Source organism: Epinephelus moara, chromosome 3, assembly GCF_006386435.1.
Source record: "Epinephelus moara isolate mb chromosome 3, YSFRI_EMoa_1.0, whole genome shotgun sequence".
NCBI lineage: Eukaryota > Metazoa > Chordata > Actinopteri > Perciformes > Serranidae > Epinephelus > Epinephelus moara.
The window spans coordinates 21,538,941-21,562,452 of NC_065508.1; the positions used below are offsets into that span (position 1 = coordinate 21,538,941).

At 40.9% G+C, this 23,512-nt stretch overlaps 2 protein-coding genes across 2 annotated transcripts in view; one reads left to right on the top strand and one right to left on the bottom strand.

The window, feature by feature from the left end:
- Positions 1-9,498, bottom strand: part of dhrs11a (dehydrogenase/reductase 11a) — a 36,197-nt gene extending 26,699 nt beyond the window's left edge. Inside the window, exon 1 of the mRNA XM_050041091.1 lies at positions 9,120-9,498. Coding sequence (XP_049897048.1) covers positions 9,120-9,251 — 132 coding nt within the window. The 5' untranslated portion in view covers positions 9,252-9,498. The remainder of the gene's footprint in view (positions 1-9,119) is intronic.
- A 1,460-nt stretch (positions 9,499-10,958) lies between these two features.
- On the top strand, positions 10,959-23,281 carry ggnbp2 (gametogenetin binding protein 2). The gene is made up of 14 exons (XM_050040723.1): positions 10,959-11,062; positions 11,813-11,942; positions 13,938-14,018; positions 14,106-14,359; positions 16,241-16,339; positions 17,855-17,968; positions 18,059-18,268; positions 18,378-18,552; positions 18,665-18,853; positions 18,955-19,075; positions 20,347-20,472; positions 20,562-20,710; positions 20,796-21,008; positions 22,518-23,281. The coding sequence occupies exons 2-14, from the start codon at positions 11,850-11,852 to the stop codon at positions 22,719-22,721; spliced, it is 2,028 nt and encodes a 675-aa protein (XP_049896680.1). The 5' UTR covers positions 10,959-11,062; positions 11,813-11,849; the 3' UTR covers positions 22,722-23,281.
- The last annotated feature ends 231 nt before the right edge of the window (positions 23,282-23,512 follow it).

Below are 23,512 nucleotides of genomic sequence, written 5' to 3' on the forward strand. Positions count from 1 at the left end.
CTCTCGGCTCGGCAAACAGTAAACAACCCCGCTGGCTTCTGTACGTGTCGCTTCCGTACGCAGTCAGTGGAGCCCAAATGAATGGAGCGGAGCGTGTGTTGTGTTCAGGCGTTGTCAGGTAAATAACAAATTCCGGCACTTGAATAGGCCATAGCACAACACAGCAGCATGTCAAGTTGGCCAAACCTGAGCAAAATACCGTGAAATACCGTGAAACCAATATGATTTTCTCTTAAAACCGTGATATGAAAATTTTGTCATACCGCCCAGGCCTAGTACAGGCCTCTGGAAATACTGACCAATTACAGCAAACTGGGCTTTTTTGGGAGGAGGGCTTTCACAGACAGGCGCTAAAACGGACCGTTTCACAGAGAGGGTAAATACAGGTGTTTCAGTGCAGACAGTATGAGGACAATAAAGTATGTTTTCAAGATTAAAGCATATAAATAAGTTCAAGTAGAAACCCAAAATACAAGTGTGAACCTGAAAATGAGCAGAACAGGTCCTCTTTAAATGAGGGATTATTTGAGTTGTGATAATCAGCAACTGAAGTTTATATTCCCATAACTGTGCATGTACTCCTGCATCACCTTGTGCTAGGTAAGCAGATACAACAAACCCAACATATGGGCTATGTGGGCCACAGCGTGTCAGGAAAAACGCTCTAATGAAGCAGTAACTCCTCTTCTTCTGAGTCAGATATGAGCTCATGGAAGCATTCTCAGAAACAGCATGCACATAGTTATATTAGTCCTTCCTCGATTTGATGGTGATCTCACCGCTGAAATCAAATCCTGCAGTGCTTGGTTGTAATGAAAATGTGCATAAATATATTGCTCTCAGCGGCACACTTTTAAACCGCGCTGTCCTCCACACAGAGGCCGCTTTTAAACCTTTTATAACCGTAAAGAACACATTGTGAGAGGAGAATTTTCCTCCAGCGAAATAAAAGCGTCTTCCACCGGTCTTAACGGGGTTTCACAAGAGTTAATGAGAAGCTGTGTTGCTGCTACTTGGAAGCGTCCCTGTCGTCTCCATTCCTGCGCAGAGCCCATGGTGACCACACGTCTCCCTTCAGCTCGCTGCTCCCCCACTGCCAACTCCATAGTCTCACAGACAGCACAACAATACGGCAGCCGCGACTCTACATTTTCTCCGCAGTGTGTTTACACAGAAAAACAGAAATCTATAACATTTAAATACACTTGATTGTCGTTGAGTGTAAGTGTGAATGCTGCTGCTGCTGGACAATACTGACCGTAAAACCTTTATTTTCCAGGGTAAAGAAATAAACACGACAAGGGGAAGTCAAGAACAATTACGTGGTGATGGACACTTACATCCCCCACTAGCAGCATGCCAGGTTTGGCACAACGACAGCAGTTTACATTGCAGAGAGCACAATACCGGCTTTGTGCCTCAACTCACACAGACAGCTCTCTAAGGTCTTGTACAAAAGATTTAATCTGTCACTCTGTACAACCCCATATCTATCTCTAATATTTAGTTAGTTGAATATAAGCTTTGGTTTCATTTAAGACAATTAAGAACAGTTATGTGGCTGCGATGTGGTCGGCTGCTTAATGCTGACTGGCGTTCCCATTATGTAAAAGTACTATAAAGATTTTAAATGTTGTGACCTTGTTTAAGTCTTGCACAAGTCACAGACAGGGACTGACTGCAGTTAACTATTGACAGGAGCGGCCATGTGACCAGAGTATGAATGGAGGGAGGCTATCTATTGCGCAATTCACACACACACACACACACACACACACACACACACACACACACACACACTGCACGCATGTGTAGGCATGGGCGTGTGTGTGTAGCCAAGGTGAGGAAAATGCTTGCATGTAAGAAACAAGAGCTGATTGAAACATGGGAAGAATTTTTTTAGCATTAGTAATAAAAAACTCTGAAATGACTGACACGCCTGCTTCATGCTTTCACAACACCATCATCCACAGAGTTCCTGAAACCATTGGTCCAACGCCAAACTATGTTACTACAAATTTAAACAGTGCAGCAACAGAAACAGGTATAGCTATGTATGTTTAAAGAGAACTGATACAGCGTTTGAGGCGGGGCACCGCTCCTTATTCCTATGAGAGTTGCTCAGTGGCAAATGAAGCCAAAAAAAGTTCTACTGCCGTGTATAAAATTACCCAGATGATTGGTGCTGCTTTCTCACTGTGTGGCGCACTAGAGGCTTCCATTGGCCGAGCCTGCTACTATTGGTTTAGCGCCCCGTTAATTTGAATAGGTATAAAATAATTCAATCGTGTGGCTCTTCTAGACGCTAAAAAAGGGAAAAAAAAATCTATCCACAGATTTATAGACCTCTATTTTCGCCCATTAGTGTGTGGCCAACTATAAAAATTGGCTCAAGGTAATCCCAGGGTTCCCACATATTTTAAACACGGAATTTACAAAGCTTTTCCATAACATTTTACCTCCTTTCCATGACTTTATTTAAGTAGTTTAAAATAGGCCTATACAGCAATCATAGGGCACAATGATGGATACTACAGGTACATTTCCTGGATGGAGAATCTCCCCTTTATTTTAGTTATTTTCAAAGGAGAGGCTTTTAACACAAACTTCCATTAACAAAATGGTTTCAGGTTTTAATTATAGTAATAAAATGTTTGTTGAACCAACAATGGCCATTCTGTTTTCATTTCTTTCAGGATCATTCTGACTGAGAATAACAGAAATTCTGTAACACTGTGATGGTATTAAACCGCAGTATTTTTGACACGCTTAACGTACCGTGAAAATCTCGTACTGTTGCAACCCTAGTCCACACAGCGTGACTAGGGTCTGCCTTTCTAATGAGTCATGTATTATATTTATCTTTCAAAAGCCGCAAACTAGCTGTAAGCCCAATCATGGGATTCTGGTGATGCTTCAACAGTCAAAGAATGCAGCGCTAGATTTAAAATTAGTGATACAAGGAACAGGTTTGGCCTAACTGTGTTTTGGGATTTTTATTAACATATATTAAACTAAATCAAAGGGTGTATTCAAGACATTTTCATTTTCTGTTAGCAGTTGTAAGAACTATTTTCTTCCTACCGAACTACACCCACCAATTGTGTCACCGCGCAGAAGCAAACGTGCATCTACTGCCCGCTCACCTAGCACCACTGAGCTATCTAATGTTAAGCCCAGTTCAGACCAAAGACTGGCGACAAGATGAGCTGAAACTGGCAACTACTTACAATGTGCCGTACTGCAGCGTTCTAAAAACCTGCCGGTTCACACCAATACAACTAGACTGGACGGTGTATCATCTCTATGCAACAACTCTCTGTGCTTGAGTTCTGATTTCCAGATTTTCAGGTTTATTTTAGTTGCACTTGTACTTGTGATGAAACGATGGAAAACAGAAAGAAAACGGGCATCAGATGGACTGTATTCATAATAAATACGCCACAATAATATGCAGCAACCCACTGTCCAACACCGACACACCCATGATGACGTAAACAGAGGGCTTGGCAGGGACGGCGCATCTGCCGCTGCAGCCCGATTGGCTGTTGAAGCAGGTGACGTGCTTTACATTCTAAAACCATTTGCTAGTGATTTGACCAGCTGAGTTGCAGGTGACACCAGCAGCCGCCTTGAGTCGAGCTCAGACAGCCAGTTCACACGACTGCAACTTTTCTCTGCAACGTTCTAAAACAGTTTCATCTCATCGCCAATCTTTGGTCTGAACTGGGCTTTAGGAGTTCAGCTGAGGAGGACGCCATTTGTGTTTACATCTCATGCTGTCACGAGCACAATCCTCTTGTCCAGGAGTAGATACTCGCTTCCTTTTGTGCAGTAATGCAGTTGGTGGGTGTAGTTCTACAGCAGGGGCGTCAAACATACAGCCCAAGGGCCAGAACCGGCCCACCAAAGGGTCCAATCAGGCCCACGAGATGACTTTGCACACCTAATATTGAAGCAGTTGTGAAGGCTAAGAGGTGCAGCTTTCAGGAGCAAGTTAATCTCTCAAGACAGATTCTGCAATTTACATTGTAGAATCTGTCGGCAGCCCTGTGTGAAAGACGACTAGAGAGGGGGGTAGGACAGGGCTTTGAGTTTGAACGATGCTGCGCTTTAGCCAATCACAATGGAGGGGGCATGGCCAAGACGTGCAGGTGTCCCCAGGAAATGTGTACCTACAGAAACAGCAAGCTCCGGGTCCATAGCGACCGCTCCACCCAAAACGCCGTCTTGTCAACGTGACAAAAAAAAAATAAAAAAATTTCCAGCGGATGTCTTAGTTACAACATGATTGAGCTAACTGGAGTAGTTTCATGTCGTACGTGAAAAATGTGATATATAGCTAAACTCTGCTGGTTTTCTACCCGAAGTATTTGTAAACAACACGGCAGTTCCCTGGGGGCACCGTCGGAAGTGAAGGGCGTGAGCGATCGCCGAGGCCCCTGCACTTTCGTTAGTCGAAAAACTCCGGGCTGTGCCTCCAGAGGTAAAGGAAAAAGTTTTTTGTTTTTTTTTTTTAACCGATGGATTTCCAGATTGGGAGCAAGTTAACTGAGTAGCCTACTTCATGTAAAATGCTCCTTCGGAGGCTCTTCCTCCCTGATTAGAATAAAGTTCTCTGAAGAAACAATAAATACTTACTGTGGTCATATCTAAAGATACTGAACACTGAGCAAACTATTGTCAACCAGCAGCTCCAGTTTAAAATGATCTGTATCAGACGTCTATCTTAAAACACTTTAGGTGGAATCCTACGGCTAAGGTGCGGCCAAAAGTTTAGATATCCTTCTGACACCTGAACTTTTGTTTGGTAAGCATCTTTAACTTCTCCTAGCTAGTTTGGATCAGTAGGACCAGATAAGTATAAAAAAACTAAACACTGTCAATGATAATTAAGTCCCAGTGTCCTCAAAAGAACTACATATCAAACTACAAACATTATTAATCATAAATAAACAAGTTTCAACCATAAAATGTGATCAGGTTTTGGACCTTGTTGGCTACAGACTGAGTTGGCAGAGATGGTGGCCATCTTGTTTTACATGGGTAAGTGTATTGTGCTCTTACCACCACTAGATGGCACAAAAAAAGTGTCCACGGATGAGGACAACAGGTCTAAGTTAATTAGAAAGAAGTATTAGGTCAGGTAAACCCAAAATGTGATGTCCTCATATGAGGACACAGGGTCTCAGGAGGGTATGTAAATAGTTTGTGAGGCGCAGATAACTTCACCTGTGTCTTCAATAGCTTCCACTATGGAAAAATATAATGACCGCGAGTCGTAGACTGACTGGACGGGGAAAAACTGGGACACACTGTTGAAATTGCACTTTTTTCCTAAGATATCGCAGGCAGTTCATCACCTGTTAAATGTTTTTAAAATGTACTCAAACTTCTTTATACTTAAAGTTTGATTTTGGTCTACAATGGTTTTACTAGTCTGGCCCACTTGAGATCAAATACAGCTGAATAAGGCCCTTGAACTAAAATGAGTTTGACACCTCTAGTCTACAGGTAAAATATGTAGTTTTGATTTTGGGGTGAACTATCCCTTTGAGAAGTAAGTGAACTTTTTCAACACAAAAAAGCAACACTTAACCTTTAGTTTGTGACAAACATTTAAAATCATCTGCATATACGTGGTTTTCACTGGGAGGAACAGGAAAGGGATGAATCTGAAAAGTAACTAAAGCTGTCAGATAAATGTAGTGGAGTAAAAAGTACAATATTTACCTCTGTGATTTTGCGGAACAGAAGTATAAAGTTGCATAAAATAGAAATACTCAAGTAAAGTACAAGTACCTCAAATGTGTACTAAGAACAGTGGGCCTACTTGAGTAAATGTTCTCCACCACTGGAGAACAATTACAGGGCTGCCAAGCTACAACACTCAGTCTGTGCAGGAAGCTGCGACAATGTGGAGTGAGGCTTAATTACCTGCTGACCAGATAACCAAGGTGCAGCGGCGCCTTATGGCTTATGGTTAGGCAAGAGTTAGCCGGGTGGGGCCGCCTACACCTGCCCCGGTGGGAGGAGGCGTCAGCCCTCCAGTCGATACTCTGAGAATTAATTCATTTTTCAATTAAAGCCATACATTCACTGGTTTAATATCCGGATAACAAACTCACATGCAGTTAAAACATAATCACCACCAGCACTAATTACTTCAATCGTCGTGATGAGAGCAGGGCTTAAATACTGGTCGGACATGTCTTTTATTATCACAGTGGGTGTGATTTACACTCCCTCTTACATAGCTAATTGGGCATTGACCTAAAAAATGTGATGTGTATCCATTATTTGTCCTGTGTATTTTGGTTTTCGTGTATTTCAAGTTTAAGTAGGGACATTTAAATATATATATTATATATACTTTATTAATCCCCAAGGGGAAATTCAATTCAATTCAAATAAAAATAAATAAATTTAATAAATAAAGGAGTGTAACAACTGAACAGCAGTGAGGATGACAGGGTGACCCACTGGTTACTGTCCCACATGATAGCCAGTTGTTAGCAGGTATCTTCATCACTGAAGCGTCATTTAACAAGATAAACCGAAACCCAACCAGCTCTGTAAATGCTGGTCTGCGGCTGATGCTGACCTCTGACCTCACTGGAGCAGGTCAAACAAAAGAAGGTGAATTTTAATAACAGATTATTACAGATTAGAGGTCTGGTGGGATATGCAGGGACACGACATTTGCCTCATCTGGTGGGTGGTACAGTATATCATCAAATACTTTCTCAGTGTGGAGCAGAAATCAAGTGTACAGTGACATCACTGTGATATTTATCAGCTCTGATCATAACTGAGTGTTCCGAGATACTTTATAGAAATCTGACACTTTTTTCAGACACACACTGTTTCTGTAACGGAAGAATAATATTACAAATATCTTACTTCTCCCCCCCAAAAGGTAAAATATTGTTGTTCAGAGCTGCATAACTTAATTTATTTGTAATTAGTGGAGGTGTGTTGCTTCTTAAGTACTTTAAATCTCTAAGTGGTTTTGAAATGACGTAGAATTATGCAGGTATAAATATCAGGGACATATCTCTTCACTTCAGCCTACAGCAACTATGACTTTCCTGATACAGGACTCAAACTTCAATGCATTCAATTTATTCTTTTTTTTTTTAAACTTTATTATTATTATTATTATTATTATTATTATTCAGTGGGTTCTGTTTTGTAAATCTAATGTCATGCATTTTAAATATTTTTTTTTAAACTTTATTATTATTATTATTATTATTATTCAGTGGGTTCTGTTTTGTAAATCTAATGTCATGCATTTTAAGTGGGTTCTGTTTTGTAAATCTAATGTCATGCATTTTAAATATTTTTTTAAACTTTATTATAACTGTTTAGTGTGTTTTATTATCCATCTTATGTATGCAATCTATGTACTTTTTAAAACTTTATCATTATTATTATTATTTCATGTTCTTTTTTACTTTATTATTTTTTTTAATAATTATTAATATGTTATTCAGTGGGCTTTTTAAATCCTATGTATACTAAGTATCCCTTTTTTAAGCTTAATTATTATTGTTAGTTATTTTTCAGGGTTTTTTTTAATCTTATACATTTTATGTATTATATTTTTTTAACTTAAATATATATTTTTTTTATTCAGTGGGGTTTATTTTTTTATCTAATTTATGAATTCTATATCATTTTTTCATTATTTTGTATCTTTTTGTATTTATTCAGTGGGTTTTTTTTTTAAAGTTATTTTTACTATTGTTATTAAGTGGAGGTTTTGTCTATCCATTTTACATTAATTATAATATTCTGTCCATTCTTATAATTATTTTATATCTTTTTTTCATGCACTTTAAGCTGAAATTCTTGTATGAATTGTGCTTTACAAATAAGGATATTATTATCATTATTATTATTATTAAGTGGGTTTTATTTTCTATCTTATGCATTCTAAGTAATCTATTTTTTCCTTTATTATTATTACTATTATAATTATTATAAATTAAGTTATACATTTTATTTTTACATTCATACGGATTACTGCTAATTTATTATGCTGATCTGTTCTGTACGACATCTATTGCACGTCTGTCCGTCCTGGAAGAGGGATCCCTCCTCAGTTGCTCTTCCTGAGGTTTCTACCGGTTTTTTTCCCCGTTAAAGGGGTTTTTTTGGGGAGTTTTTCCTTATCCGCTGTGAGGGTCATAAGGACAGAGGGATGTCGTATGCTGTAAAGCCCTGTGAGGCAAATTGTGATTTGTGATATTGGGCTTTATAAATAAAATTGATTGAAATTGATTGATTGATTTTATGTATTCTATTCTTAACTTAAATGTTATTATTATTATAATTATTATTATTATTATTATTATTATTATCTAATGTTATGCATTTTATGCATTCTATTTCAAAGTTAAATACTATCATCATTATTACTATTATTACTGTTATTCAGTGGCTTTGATTTTTTTTTCTATATTATGCATCCTGTGCATTCTATTTTTATCTTTTTTTATGTTATTTTTAATATTATTATCAAGTGGGGTTTTTTGTCTATCCATTTTACATTAATTGAAGTATTCTGTCCCTGTTTCTATATTTATTTTCTATCTATTTTCATGCACTTTGAGTTGCAATTCTTGTATGAATTGTGCTTTACAAATAAAGCTATCATTATTATAATTATTATTATAATTACTATTTCTGCTGTCAGTTATGACTCATCATGTGTTGTGTCTCAGTGTTTGTTCTGAGTCTTGTTGAGCCTTGTTTGGATGTTGTGTGTCATGTGTTTCTGTTTTTTCATTGAAGTATAATAAATACATAATGAGAACCACAGGCTGATGTTGTTGTTGTTGTTGTTGTTGTTGTTGTATCAGCTAATGGAGATCTATACAAATAAAACAAACCCAGACATAGACACAGACAGACAGAGAGACAGACAGCCAGTGTCCATATCGGCTCACCGTTGGGTCTAAAGGTTTCTAGCTGAACTTGTGAAGCTAACGTTAGCTAACAGTTAACGTTAGTTAGCTAGTTTGTTGTTGCTCTAACGGAGCTAGCTTCTCCTCTGTGAGTCGCACCGACTTATGTCAGAGCTGTTAATGATATTAAATTAAATTACCCACCTCTATTTTGTCGACATTCCTGGCACAGCCGACAACCCTCATGCCCTGCTGGACCAGTGCCCGGGCTACAGCCGCTCCGATCCCCACCGAGGCTCCGGTCACCAGGGCCACTCTGCCTTTCCACCGCTCCATCTCCACCGTCCTGTCTGCCTTCACCGGTACTGTACACGGAACACGGTGCTGCTCCTCCGCCTACTCGGCTCCTCACACGGTCACTACTGTCGGTGTTTGTACGGTGTTTTCACACTGAGGGATGCAGCAGCCTCCGGTCTCGGTCCGTGCAGCAGCATCCAGGACAGCGGCGGGCAGTGTGCCTGAGCCCGGATCCATGCGCTCCTCTGGATGAAATATGAAGAGCCGTGGCGTTAGTAAATGTTTGGTTCACATCACCTCCCACTTTGTTTCTGAGCCCCGGGGCCTGGACGAGTTTCCTCCGTGTGTGGGTACATACCGCCGCCTACTGGAGCCAGTGAGATGAAGAAGTACTCCAGTTCCTAAAGATGATAGGTTCCAAATTTAATCTCCCTAAAAAAATAAAAATAAATAAATAATAATAACAGAAAGGATTTAAAAAATTATTGTAATAGAAATAAATTAGCAAGAAATTTAAGAGAAAATTTAAAAAAAGAAAGTTAGTTTAAAAAGAAGAATATTAAAAAAATATTGTAAAAACAAAAAAAAAAACCCAAACAAAAACAACCTAGGGAAAAAAGATTTTAGATTATTATAATTTTTTAGCACCCTTTCCAGGTAATTTCTTTCTTTCTTTTTTTTTTTTTTTTTGACAAATGTTTGCAAATTCGCTTGACTTCTTTTAAAATCATGGGAAGAAGGCAATGAGCAAAGAAAAAGTAGAAAATGACCCAATAAATTAGCAAGAAATTTAAGAGAAAATGTAAAACAATAAAATTAGTTTAAAAACATAATTCAAAATAAGGTTTAAGAAATATTGTAAAAAAAAAAAAAAAAAAAAAAACCTAGGGAAAAAAGAAAGAAGCTAGGAAATATTCATAATTATTATTATTACATTTAAAAATAATAATGTTACAGAATTATTATAATTTTTACCACCATTTCCAGGTAATTTGTTTGTTTTGAACTCTATGTCTTTATTTCTTTTTTTCTTTTTTGTACTAATTTTTGCAAATTGGCTTGATTTCTTATTTTTTTCTCTACGTTTTCTTTAGGAGGAGTACAATTTGGAATAATCTGTCGGACTTTAAAAAAAAAAAAAGCAGATCAGCTTTAGGACAGCACGTCCTATAGATGATAGGTTCCAAAATTTACTCCTAAAAGAATTTTAAAAAGAACTTGTAAAAAAAGAAAACTAGGGGAAAAGAAAAAAGCTAGGGAAAACTATATTTATAATTATTATTATTATTACATTTAAAAATGATGTTACACAATTACTATAATATTTAAGCACCCTTTCCAGGTAATTTATTTATTTATTTATTTTTTTAGGAGGAGTAAATTTTGGAACCAATCATCTATAGGACATGCTTTTTAAGTAAAGGCAGCAGTACCACTGTGTAGAAATACAAGTAAAAGTCCTACATTCAAAACTACAAAAGTATCAATGTCAAGTTAGTATTTTAAATAAAATATTGTCAAATTATAATTATTGATGAATCAATGCGTTAATCACTTTAATGTTGCAGCTGGTAAAGGAATAGCTCATATTTGACCTCTGAGTAAAGTTATCATATAAAACCTCAAACCTTATGAATACAGTTTATAAAGTGTACCTAATAAAGTGGCCATGAGGTGTGCATATGAACGGTGCGCCCCCTGGAGGCCACACGCATTAACGCATTACGACGTCAGCTGCTACGTTCAGGGGCAAAGGTCAAATCAGTAATGAAGATTCCGCCACCGTAGCAGCCTCACTCACGCAGTGTCGCGCTTGTTTATTATATTTTAAGGGGAACTTACCGAAGCGGGTGAGTAATTACAACACGTTAAGTCAAAACGTTTAGTCAAGTGTCCCTTTATTTCGTAAAGGTGACAGATTATGGTCAATATTTAAAACGTCAATCAGAAACACTGATGAAAGTGACAGTTGCTAAGTAGCCAGTTTGTTAGTTAGCTAAGTTTGCTGGCATCGACAGGGCGTAGACAAACTGTATCAACACTGCAGTATATTTATTATTGGTGGAGGTGTTATTAACTTTAATATGTATTAACCGCTTGAGGATATTGTCCAAAGCACGCGCTGACTGGCTTCCTCAATTTCTACTGGCAAAGGAAATTAGCTAGCAGGCTAACAGGCTAGCCGCCGGTTGCTGCTTTATCGTGCCCAACATATGTTAGATATTAGCTTGAATCAACCTGTCGACATAACTTATAGAATTTTACAGCTACAGATAAGTTTGACAAACTAAAACATCATACCAGTTTCTCCCTCCGAGCTCTCGGCTCCAGGGTTGTTTTGCTAACTTAGCGTTAGCTTGTTAAATCTGGGTCAAGACAAATGTGTGTGTAACGTTAAGTTACTTCAACCGTGTTAGTAATCACATGTTGTCAACGTCAGTGCGTGGTTGGCTTTTATTATTGTGTTTTACTGCCTGTTAAATCTGTGTAATAGTTCACAGTGACAGGGAGATGTTGCAGTTAGCCCGCAATGACCTGCTGGAGATTAGCATTAGCTTGGTGTAGCATGTCTGAGTTGCTCTCCTGTGTGTCATCTGCAGGCGAGCTGCACCACGAAACGCCAAACTGGAAGGAGTCATGGCTCGATTGGTGGCAGTTTGCAGGGAAGGGGAAGAGGACTACCCATTCCTCGCCAGGCAGATCCCCCTGTATATTGATGATACTCTCACGGTTAGTAGGCTTTCCCATATGTACTGTACATGGCCATAAGGACAGCGTTGTGGCTGACTCAGTCATAAGCCTCTTTGGGTCAGGTGTTTGCACTCTACATCAGGTCTCTGACTGATTTCATGTCCTCAAGTAAAGGCTTTGTTATTGCCAAGCCAAATGTTAAAGGGACAGTTCACCCCAGAATCAAAAGTATGTATTTTTCCTCTTAACTGCAGTGCTGTTTATGAGTCTATATTGTTCAGTGTTGAAGTGTTGCTGAGTGTTGAAGATATCAGCTGTAGAGATGTCTGCCTTCTCGTCAGTATTATAGAACTAGATGGCACTCAGCTTGTGGTGCTCAAAGCACTCATTAATACATTTGTAAAATTGAACAGCTGTTTCTTTCCAGGAATCATGATTTGGTTACTCAAGATAATCAACAGGCATTGTTGTGAGCAGTTTCATGTAGGAAGTATTGCCTGCCAACCGAACTACACCCGCCAAATAGTATGCCAAAAATACCAGGATGTTCTACTACATCTGGTCCGATTTTGCAGTATGAAAGCCAGGATGATTTTTCTGGCTATTCTGACCCACAATCCTCTGCGCAGCGGATGATACATCACATCGACTGAGCCACAAACAGATGACAGCTTATTGAAAGGTGTCAGAGGTTCCTATGACAGATGACAGCGCATTCAAAAAACGGATAACCAGTCGAATAGTAATAACAGGAATATTGACTGTTGAAGTGAACAAAATAATTATAAATATTACAAACAGCATTAATACATAACTATAAAAATAACAATGGCTAAAAAAATGCAGCTGTAATTTCACTGTCGCAAATATAAAATGTTAGAATCTACAATCTGTGCAGTTATAACTTTAAAATTAAACTACATATATTGCAAAGTAACAACAGCAGATCTCTGCATCTCTGGCAAACTCGGTAGGTGGCGTTTGTTTTATCTCTAAAGTAACGGATATGAAAGCAAGATGGTCTTTAGGGCGTAATGTTATGAGAAAGCAGTACGTCCTGAATGTGTGCGTACTACATGTAACAGTACGTACTTCTTTAGGGCAGCTGCCTTACCTATTAAAAGCAAAAAGAAAAAGTACAGAACGCGCCCTGAATCACAGGGCAGAAGGAAGCATGCATCTACTCATGGACGAGATGCTCATGCTCGTGACAGCACGGGAAGTAAACAGTAATGGCGTCCTCCTCGGCTGAGCTGTAACAATAGCTAGAGCAGTGGTGCTAGGTGAGCTAGCAGTAGATGCACGCTTCCTACTGCGCAGTGATACGGTTGATGGGTGTAGTTCTGTAGAAACTGTAGAAAGAAGATAGTTCCTAAATGAAATTGCTCACAACGAAGTCTGTGGATTATCTTGCATTAACGGGTCGTGATTTATGAAAAGAGACATTGCTGTTGAGTTTTTCAAATGAGCTCCACAAGCTAAGTGCCTATTTTTTCTTTAAAAAATGAAGCAAATTTGCTGCATTTAAGAGTTGATGAATTGTTATGAAGATTAAGAGCTGGTGATGGATTGAGAAGACTGTCAGCTGTGGAAAAAAGCACCTTGGGATTATTTTGGTTATCTGAAATAATCTTTGAGGAATGGGTTTGTCTTTATTTCCTGACTGCATTACTGTAAATTGAAACTTGATATTTAAAACAGCCAAAGTGAACCTGTAGTTTGGTTTTCCTCCATCACCTCTCAGCTTTGCGACAGTTTCTTTTACACTGATGAATTGCAGCCATTTTCCATGGTGATTTGCAGAATAAGTGCCTGTTCTTAATTTGTCATTAAAATCATTAGCAAGGTCATCAACTTATGTCTGCGGCCGATATCTCCAACATCCGGCACCTCACATCTAAACAATCTAGACTGATAAATAGCAATACGGGTCAAAGGAACTGTCCCTTTTTAAAATAATCTCTGAGACATGGTCATGCTTTGTGAATGTTTCTTTACATGCATTAACTGTTGTGTTTTATCTACTGTTGTCAGATGGTGATGGAATTTTCTGACAGTGTCATGGACGTTGACAGCCAAGAGATAAACACGTCCCACTGGAAACAATTCTCTGAGGTGTGTAGTGTAAATTTTAGTCTGTCATTTGTCTTCATGTCACTTGTCAACAAAGTGCTAACAGATGTACGATTCCTTGACCTTTAGTATCACTCCAAGTTGAAGCAACAGGACTTAAATATCGCCCTGATGGTGACATCCAGAGAGGTGTACGGTGCATTAGCTCAGCTGGTTCCATGCGTGGGCTGCAGGCGAAGTGTGGAGCGCCTCTTCTCGCATTTAGTGGAGTCGGGGAACCCAGCCCTGGAGCCGCTCACAGTGAAACCCACGGGCATGCTGTCCGTCACCAAAGCCTGTTTAACAGACGTAAAGAAGCTCTACACCCTCTTCTACGTTCACGGGTAAGACAGAGAGATACACAGAAGTGTGTTTCTTTTATTTTCAATGCCAAATTGATTATTATCATTGATTATGAATCTGTGATTTCAAAAGAAATGCTTTCTGGGTTTGTTGGAATACTATGTAATAGGGGTGTTCCAACAAGGGTACCTCACGATTCGATTCGATTATGGGCGCTTCGATTCTTCGATTATGGCGCTTGTCGATTCGATTCGCTTATTGGTGCCACGATTCTTCGATTATTGCACTTTTTAATGCTTTCTTCCATACAAGATTGATTTTGTCTTCATCTGTGGCTACATTTTTAAATAAATAGCCTATCAATTAACTTAGTTCCTCTAAAACTACACTCAATAAGTAAATAACAAGGTTTTTTGAACATTTGACTTGTATTTTTCAAAGACACAAAATATTTTATTTTATAACTGTTATGTAAACATTTGCACTTTGACCTACTTAAGTTTGACCAGGGAAAGCTCCACTTGCACGAGAGTCCCCTCTATTGGCGGAAAACACTGAAAACAGTCAAGCCCTGGATTTAATGAGGTCATTAATTCAAGTAAACAAGATATGTACTTCCATCAAATTTATTTAATAGAAAATGGAAAGTTATTCAGTCTGGAATATGAATAGGATAACTTTACAAAAAAAGCTGCCATACAGAACAAAAGTGCATTCCTCAAAATTAAATAATTCAACTTATTCAGTCTGGAATATAGATAGGATAATTTAACAAAAAAGCTGCCATATTCCGAGGTAACAAATTGCATTCTTCTGAACAAAAGTGCATAATTCAACTGAACTTATTCAGTCTGGAGCTTCAGTACAGTGAGGTAAACACAACACAAACACAGTAGAGCAGAGTGGCACTCACACTCATCTTAAAGTTAACTGTCCTCCCATATTCCCTCCCCTCCCTCTTGACCCCCTACATCCTCCTGTTGTGTGAGAGAGGCAAATGTCCACATTGTGCTACTCATCTTCATCAGACTCTTCATCGTCAGTGCCAGAATCTGGGACACACACATTCTTGTGCAAGAATACCAGCTGGTCAATGTGCTCCGACAGGACGTTTGCTTTGGTTTCGTCGTAGAGGTGGGGGATTTCTTTCTCTGCGAAGTGTTTTCGGTGAGGGAGTTTGTAGCGCGGCTCCATGGTGCGCACCACTAACCGAAACCCCCTGTTGTTTACTACTGAATACGGGCGTAAATCCGTCGCAATGAAAGTAGCTATTGCTTTTGTAATGCTCTTCGCCTTCTCCGAGTTCTTGGGAAGTTTGGAGACAGTCTCCAGGATGGTCCTCTGTGTGGTGGGCACGACCGGAGGAACCTTCTCCGTTTCGGGATGAAAGCGTACAAGGTGCTGCCTCATGTTTGTGGTGTTGCTGAGGTACTTTATTTTTGCTTTGCAAATCTTGCAAATCGCGTAGGTCTTGTCAGTCGTCTTGTTTTCTCTCTCATAAAATCCAAAGTACTGCCACACGGTTGCAGTCAACCCCGGTGGCGAGAGAATCGGCCGCTCTTTGGAGGCTGCTGAAGCTGTTGCCATTTTGCAAAGAAGCTAACGTGCTCTGTTTGTAGTGGTCTCACTTACTAAACAGTCCGGGCGGCGCGCGCGTTAAGGTTCCGGTTACGTGTTTTTTGTTCCGGTCTTGCGGCAAAGCATCGACGTTAATTAATCGATGCCAGATCGTCACGTGCCGCATTTCGATGCATCGCCACATCGATGAATTACACCCACCTCTACTATGTAAGGATACTGATGCTTTCTTATTTAGTGTCAGGTGTAACAAATAGCCAGCTTGTGTCGTTACATTTTATTAACTGTTGACAGTGCTGGGATATTCTGAAAAGTTTTTTGTGTTTTTTTTTTTTCCCCAACAGGTCTAAGTTGAATGACATGATTGACGCCATTCCCAAAAGTAAAAAGAACAAACGCTGCCAGTTACACTCCTTAGACACACACAAACCTAAACCTTTGGGGTGAGTAATGTGACCATTTTACCTGTTTTCCTCATCAGACTGTCGTAGTGTCGTTCTCTAAACAACATTCAGGATGTTAGTGTTAAGAGGATGCGTTTGAAGAGTGGAATAATAACTCTTCCCAGCAGACAGGACCAGTGTTTTTAAGTTGTCCTCTGTCCAACCGTACTAGTGAAGGGGACACAAAGAGAATTAGAAGACCACATATGCAACGCTTTCTTTCCCTTTGGACAATTTGTGGCGTCCCTGTCATGTAGAAACAAGCCAGGAAAGACTGAGTTACAGCTCTTTCTCCCATCTCCACAAGGTCTCTGCTGTAGGTCAGTCATCACTGTGCACCATTTGATGCTTTATGTCATTTTTTTCCCCTGCATAGTTGATGATATATACCAGGGGTGTACAAACGATAAGTGAACGTGAAAATACCTGGGGGCCATCTGCTCCTTGCATCATATGGGTTATTAACAAAATCACTTACAAATGACAGAATTGACCCTTTGCTAAGTCCCACCCCTGCGCGCAAACTGGCCAATCATAACGTAGCATCGGGCTGGCTCAGACCAGGGTCCTACAATAACACAGCTGTGCTCCATTGACTCTAATGCAGTCGTTTCAGATTTCATTTTCAGGCTGGTTTTGGTGCTTTGGAGACGGTGTTTAACCTTCTGGATTAAATTGTGCTCAATTTTGACTGTTTTCTGAGTGTGTTTTTTTTTTTTTAAATTTTTTTTTTTTATATATACTTTTAGACTAGTCGACTGGTTAGAAACATCCCTATTTTAATCAGGAGATACTTGTTTTTATAGTAAAAAGAATATTTATTAAGGTGCACGTAGGAATGAAAATCAGACCCCACAGAGATGGTGTGATTTAAGGGGGGTGATGAATCCATAGTCGCATAGGGAACCCCCCAGGGTCCAGACGCTGGTGGTGGTAGAGGTGGTGAAGATGAGATGAAAACAATATGTGGAGAAGCTGAAGAAGTGCTGATGATCTGGATGAGTGGAGGAGTGAGCCTTTGTTGAGCTTGTCCTGGACTCTGGAGGTGAACGGGGTAGAGGAGGGCGCGACAATTCTGCCTAAAATGAGGGCTGACAGCAGTAGAGGAGAGAGCAGATTTGAAGTTTTACAGTGGCGCCCTAATTGGCTGAGAGAGATCGTGGCAAAGCTTGATTGGATAACCAGAAGAGTGAACACCCATAGTCAGCTGATTAGAGGAAGCAATGGTATAGAGAGAACTGTGAATGGATGAAGCATAAAGATTGTCTTCCTGATAGAACTTGTGCTGAGCTTCATTGGACAGCATGAGCCAGATATTTCCCTCAAGAGCTAGTGGAGACCAAAACCAGAGTTTAAAAGAGTGTATATCAGACTCATATTTGCCAGGTGGTCAGAAACACGACTCCTAATGAACGCTAACGTCGCTCCATATCTGCTGGTTGTGTAAATACTGTAGGTTATTGTTAACTGTGCATTGTGATGGCAAAGCTCTAACAGTTGTATTCTTGCTTACAGGGGAAGCTGGATGGATGTGTGGGAGCTGATGTCTCAGGAGTGCAGGGACGAGGTGGTGCTCATTGACAGTGCTTGTCTCTTGGAGACATTGGAGACATACTTGCGTAAACACAGGTAACGTGTGACTGTCGTAGCCTTTATGATGTGATATGTTAGAGGTTTAAAGAGTACTGGGCTAACTGCGTGGTACTTTCTTGTGCACAGGTTTTGCACTGACTGCAAGAATAAAGTGCTGAGAGCGTACAACATCCTGGTGGGGGAGCTGGACTGCAGTAAAGAGAAAGGGTACTGCGCCGCTTTGTATGAGGGACTATGCTGTTGCCCCCATGAACGCCACATCCATGTGTGCTGTGAGACTGACTTCATCGCTCACCTTCTCGGCCGGGCAGAGCCTGAGTTTGCAGGAGGGTATGAGTAAGTAAAGGTGTAAACAGTGAATGCTACAGAGTTCACTTTCATTTGAGTCGGCCATGTTGCTTTCCATGTGTTTCTGCATTCAGTTGATTTTGTCTTTGTTTTTTAGACGCAGAGAGCGACATGCCAAGACTATTGACATTGCACAAGAAGAAGTCCTGACCTGTCTGGGTATTCACCTCTACGAGCGGCTGCACAGGATCTGGCAGAAACTCCGAGCAGAGGAGCAGACCTGGCAGATATTGTTCCATTTGGGAGTCGATGCACTACGCAAAAGTTTTGAGGTACACAACTCCTGAGACAGTGTGTGTGTGTACGATAATATTTCAAACTGATATATCGGATGTTAAATGCATTGCGGCTGTGTGATGATGTACTGATGAACATGACCCTCAGATGGCAGTGGAGAAGATGCAGGGGATCAGTCGGCTCGAGCAGTTCGTCGAGGAGCTGTCCGAGGAGGAGAGAGCCAAAGAGCTGAAGCAGGAGAAAAAGAGGCAAAAGCGAAAAAACCGTCGCAAAAACAAGTGTGGCTTTGACGCATGTGAACAGGAGGGAGACGACAAGGAGAAGAATCTGGACGAGGTAATCCTGTCACACTTTATTTAAGCTGTATGTCTTCACATTTAGCTACGCTGTCTGTTCACCTGTATTTATTTAAGCCTGTCCCGTTTGCTGTGTCACAGGGTTCTCTTGAATCTTGCAAGGTGTGTGGTAGCCACGATGAGGAGGAGGAGGCTGGACTGGATCAGAGCGTCACTGCCAATGGAGGCACTTCCTGTAGCTGCCCAGACAACGCCAAGCCGGGTAAAAATGCACACAGGCTGTCACTTTTTCAAACAGTCAAGTTCAAACTAATTCAAACCAACATGTAATTCCTTTTGAATTAATCCAAAAACAACCCACATAGTGAAAGACCTGCCCCCAGTATAGTATAGTCTATATATTTTCTTGTGTGGTGTCATACAACTGTGTGACTGTGTATCTTAATTTTATGGTGCTACTTGGAATTTTATATCCAGCTCTGTCATGATTTTGAAAACCCTCTAATGAAACACTCCAACTGATTCAGTAGTGTGTATGGCCCCCGTGTGCCTGTTTGACCTCCCAACAACATCTGGGCCTGCTCCTGATGAGTTGGCAGATGGTGTTCTGGGGGATCTCCTCCCAGACCTGGATCAGGGCATCATTGAGCTCCTGGACAGTCTGTGGTGGTGCTTGATGGTACCGGTGGCACCGATACACAACGTCATATAGGGGCTCCGTTGGATTTAGGTCAGGGGAACGAAAGGGCCAGTCAGTGGTATCAATGCCTTCATCATCCAGGAACTGCCTTCATACTCTGGCCACATGAGGCTGGACATTGTCCTGCACCAGGAGTAAACCAGGGCCCGCTGCACAAGTAGGAACCCAGGGCCAGCCACACCAGCGTAATGTCTGACAATCGTTCTGAGGATTTCATCCCGGTACCTAACAGCAGTCAGGGTACTGTTGGCTCTGACGTGGAGGTCTGTGTGACCCTCCAAGGAAATGCCTCCCCAGACCCACACTGACCCACCACCAAACCGGTCATGCTGGATGATGTTACAGGCAGCATCACGTTCACCACTGCGTCTCCAGACTCTTTCACGCCCGTCACATGTGCTCAGTGTGAACCTGCTCTTATCTGAAGAGAACGGGGCGCCAAAGGTGGACCTGCCAATTCTGGTGTTCTCTGGCGAATGCCAATTGAACCGCATGGTGCTGGGCTGTGAGCACAGGTCCCACTGGAGGACGTCGGGCCCTCATGCCACCCTCATGGAGTCTGTTTCTGACAGTTTAGTCAGACTCATCATGCAGTAGATCAAGCTGATAGTGAATTTTAAGAAAGTCCTCTGCTGGACCACAAGACGAACTACTTCAGACATTCTGTTGGCGCTAATAGTCTGTATATTTGAAAAGATCTGGAACAGTTTGTGTATTTGTTTCCATCCGAAGTTTGAACAAAGGTTTAAATAAAAAGTGGAAGCTCTAACACAGTCATCACGACGAGCCATTGAACATGTGTTTATAGATGTTTTATTCATGTGTATCTGCAGATTTGTCGCCCCACAGCAATGGTAGTGACTGCGGCTACTCCTCAAGTATGGAGGGCAGTGAGACAGGATCACGGGAAGGTTCTGATATTTTCTGCTCTGAGGGAATATGCAACCATGACGATGCAGGTATGGTGCGAGCAGCTCTCAGTCCTTACAACAGGAAACATTTCAAACATTACAGTGTCTCACTGTGTGTCTTTGTCGACCCCCTGCAGGAGATGACTCAAACGCCCATCACTGTGCTGAAGACAAAGAGGAGGATGGAATAGACAGCTGCTTGGACTGCTGGCCACACTCTGTGGAAAACACTCAATGCAAGAGTAAAAAGAAGAAAAGGAAGGGCAAAGGTTTATGCAACGATCAGGTGAGAGAACAGACTGTAGACTTCACATAGCTCTTTGCAGTATATTTAACGCTGTGTATCAACTAAAGTCTGCACGTTTCCACAGGGACAGAAAGGTGACGGTTGTATGTCAGATGGGAACACAACGGGCAGCAGTCCACCGTCATCGCACACTTGCCGAACCAAAGAAATCTTTTCCTCCTTATGTGGCGACACATTTGCCAGCATTGCACTGCGGTTACCGTGGACAGCACATCAAAACAACCTGGGCCTTGATGCGAGGTCTCCAGAGGCAAATGCAAGTCTCATGGAACTTCTGGTCAGTAAGAAATATATTTTAGAATAAAGGGAAACTTCAGTATTTTTCAGCCTGGACTGTATTTTACCATGTTTTTGTGTCTAAGCGACTAGTGTCTCAACAATTTTTGAAACTGGTCCAGCACTGAGCGAGAGTGCTGCAGTGAAACAGGTTGCAAATGTAACCACTCGGGGCATGTTTGCATCATCAGTTTACATTGATGTAAAGTGTTTGTTTTTGCCACTGACGGGCTCAGATTATTATTAGAAGTGTCTGACGTTATGTGAAGGATGCCACAGAGGAGAACAAAGCTTGCTTTAGCTTTAGCTTTAGCTTGATCTGATCTTAATGTCATTGTCAAGTCTCGCTCAAGGAGAAGTCTTGTTCTGAAATCTCGTAAGAGGTGACGTGTTGCAGGAAAACAACGGTAGAGACATCGTACAGGAGTTGGAGAGAGGAGCGCCAGGAAGAGTTTGTTTCAATGTCATGACCAAATATTTATTCGATTTCAACAATGTGGAAAAGTCAGTGAGTTCAGTTTGAGACTTCTCCTTGAGTGAGACTTGGTTACACACAGTAACACCACAATAAGTACACATATGTAGGTTTTTTAGTAAACATTAGAAAGCAGTTTGGAGGACAGTGAAAGAACAATGACCACATATTTTCGCAGTGAGGTGAGCCGACGGCTGCAGCTGCTCCTCTGTCGCTCCAGGAGGCTGTGGAGAAGGTGTCTGCTATTGTCCATTATGGCTTTGTTCAGTGTGCCACTCTCCACCACAGGTCTTAGTGGGTCCAATCTCCTGCTGAGCACTGAGCCAGCTTTTTTAACCAGCTTGTCCAATCACTTGACGTTTTTGTCCATCAAGCTGCCTCCCCAGCACACTGCAGCGTAGAAAAGTGCACTGGCCACCACCATGTGATAGAACATAGTCAACATCTCCACACACATCAAATGACCTCAGTGTGTCACTGTATCGTGCTGGTGTCATATTTCTATAAATGCTGATCAGAGCCAATCGCAGCTTAAGGTGATAAATACAAGTGACTACGGCACAGTCAGTTGTCCGGGGAATTCATGCCGATTGTAGCCTTTCCCGCTAAATACTTAAAGCCAGAAGTTAGCAAGTGTTAGTAGGTTATTTGTCCAGTGAGAACAGGGCTTAACAAACAGACTGGCTCAAGCAGGGGTAAAGAAAATGTTTTGTTTCTCTGTAGAGACCCCGCCTCATAATAAAAATCTGAGCCTGTCGGTTTGACCGTGCAAACATGCCCAGAGTGGTTACATTGCAGCCAATTTCATGACTGTTGGCTGCAGCCGTCTCGTCAATACTGGACCAGTTTAAAAGACTGTTGCTCCCATTAAGAGAATAGGTTCCAGGTTAAAAAATACCACAGTGTCCCTTTAACCAATAACAATAATGATAGCTCTCCACTTCAGCTTCGCTAGTAAGCCAAGCCACTGAACTACACTGCTTTCCACGTTTCCCTAAAAAGAGTTAAAGAGCTCTGGTTGTGTTCTCATTACAGGATGATTCAGAAGTGACCTCAGATGAGGAGAATTGTCTGACACAAGATGAAATCCAGGCGTTTTTGGAAAGAAACCAGTCCTTCTACAACAACCGTCACCAGTACCGACAGCTCCTGAAAGAGAAGTTCACCAACTACTGCCGCTCCACTGAGCGGAGTAAGCCCGCCTGTGGGAAGTGGTTCACCACCACCAGTGTCAACTAACTGCACTAATTTAATTTCCCCTGGGGAAAACACAACACAACACTTGTGACCACTGCTGCAACATCTTTTAGAAAAGATACAGTTCTGAAGTACATTTGGTGTCTTGATCGGTCAAATCTACTTTAAAGTAAATGTGATTCTTATTTCTGTTGATCATCTGCCTCTTTCTCTCACTTGTACACACAAACACTTTTACATCTCATTTCCGGGGCACTCTCACCTGTAATTGTTCTCTTCGACCAAGCCTAGCTGTCTGTTGTTGGTCTCCTGTAGGGTCGTCGGGTAAGAGCACAGTGGATTCAGTAATCAAGCTTTGCAAGCTGTGACATTAGGGTTACATTGTAGGAGTCTTATTTTCTGTTTTTGTTTGTTTCTATTTTGTTTCTCTTTGGTGACACTTCAGTGTAGTGGTAAAGGTTGTACCATTAAATGTGTACAGAAATTCTAAATATAAAGATTTTACAGAGAATAAACATCCATTTGTAATAAGGATTTGGGTGTGACGTTAAGAGCGCAATGTGCAAAATTTACTAAATAAAGAATATTTATTAATATGCATAATAAATGTGTTGTTTTTTTGTAACCGTTCAAGGTCATGTGCATTTTGGGAGTTCTTCTGTGAGCCACTATGGCCTTTACCTTTAGATGTCAGCCTAGTCTTGAGTTTGGATGGTTGTTCAAGGAATATATCTGTTGAAGTTTGACACAGGGTGTGCTCCAAATTGCATACTTTGTCTTTTTACTTTAAGTATGTACTGCAGCTGCCCTTCTACTTCCTCATAACATTACAC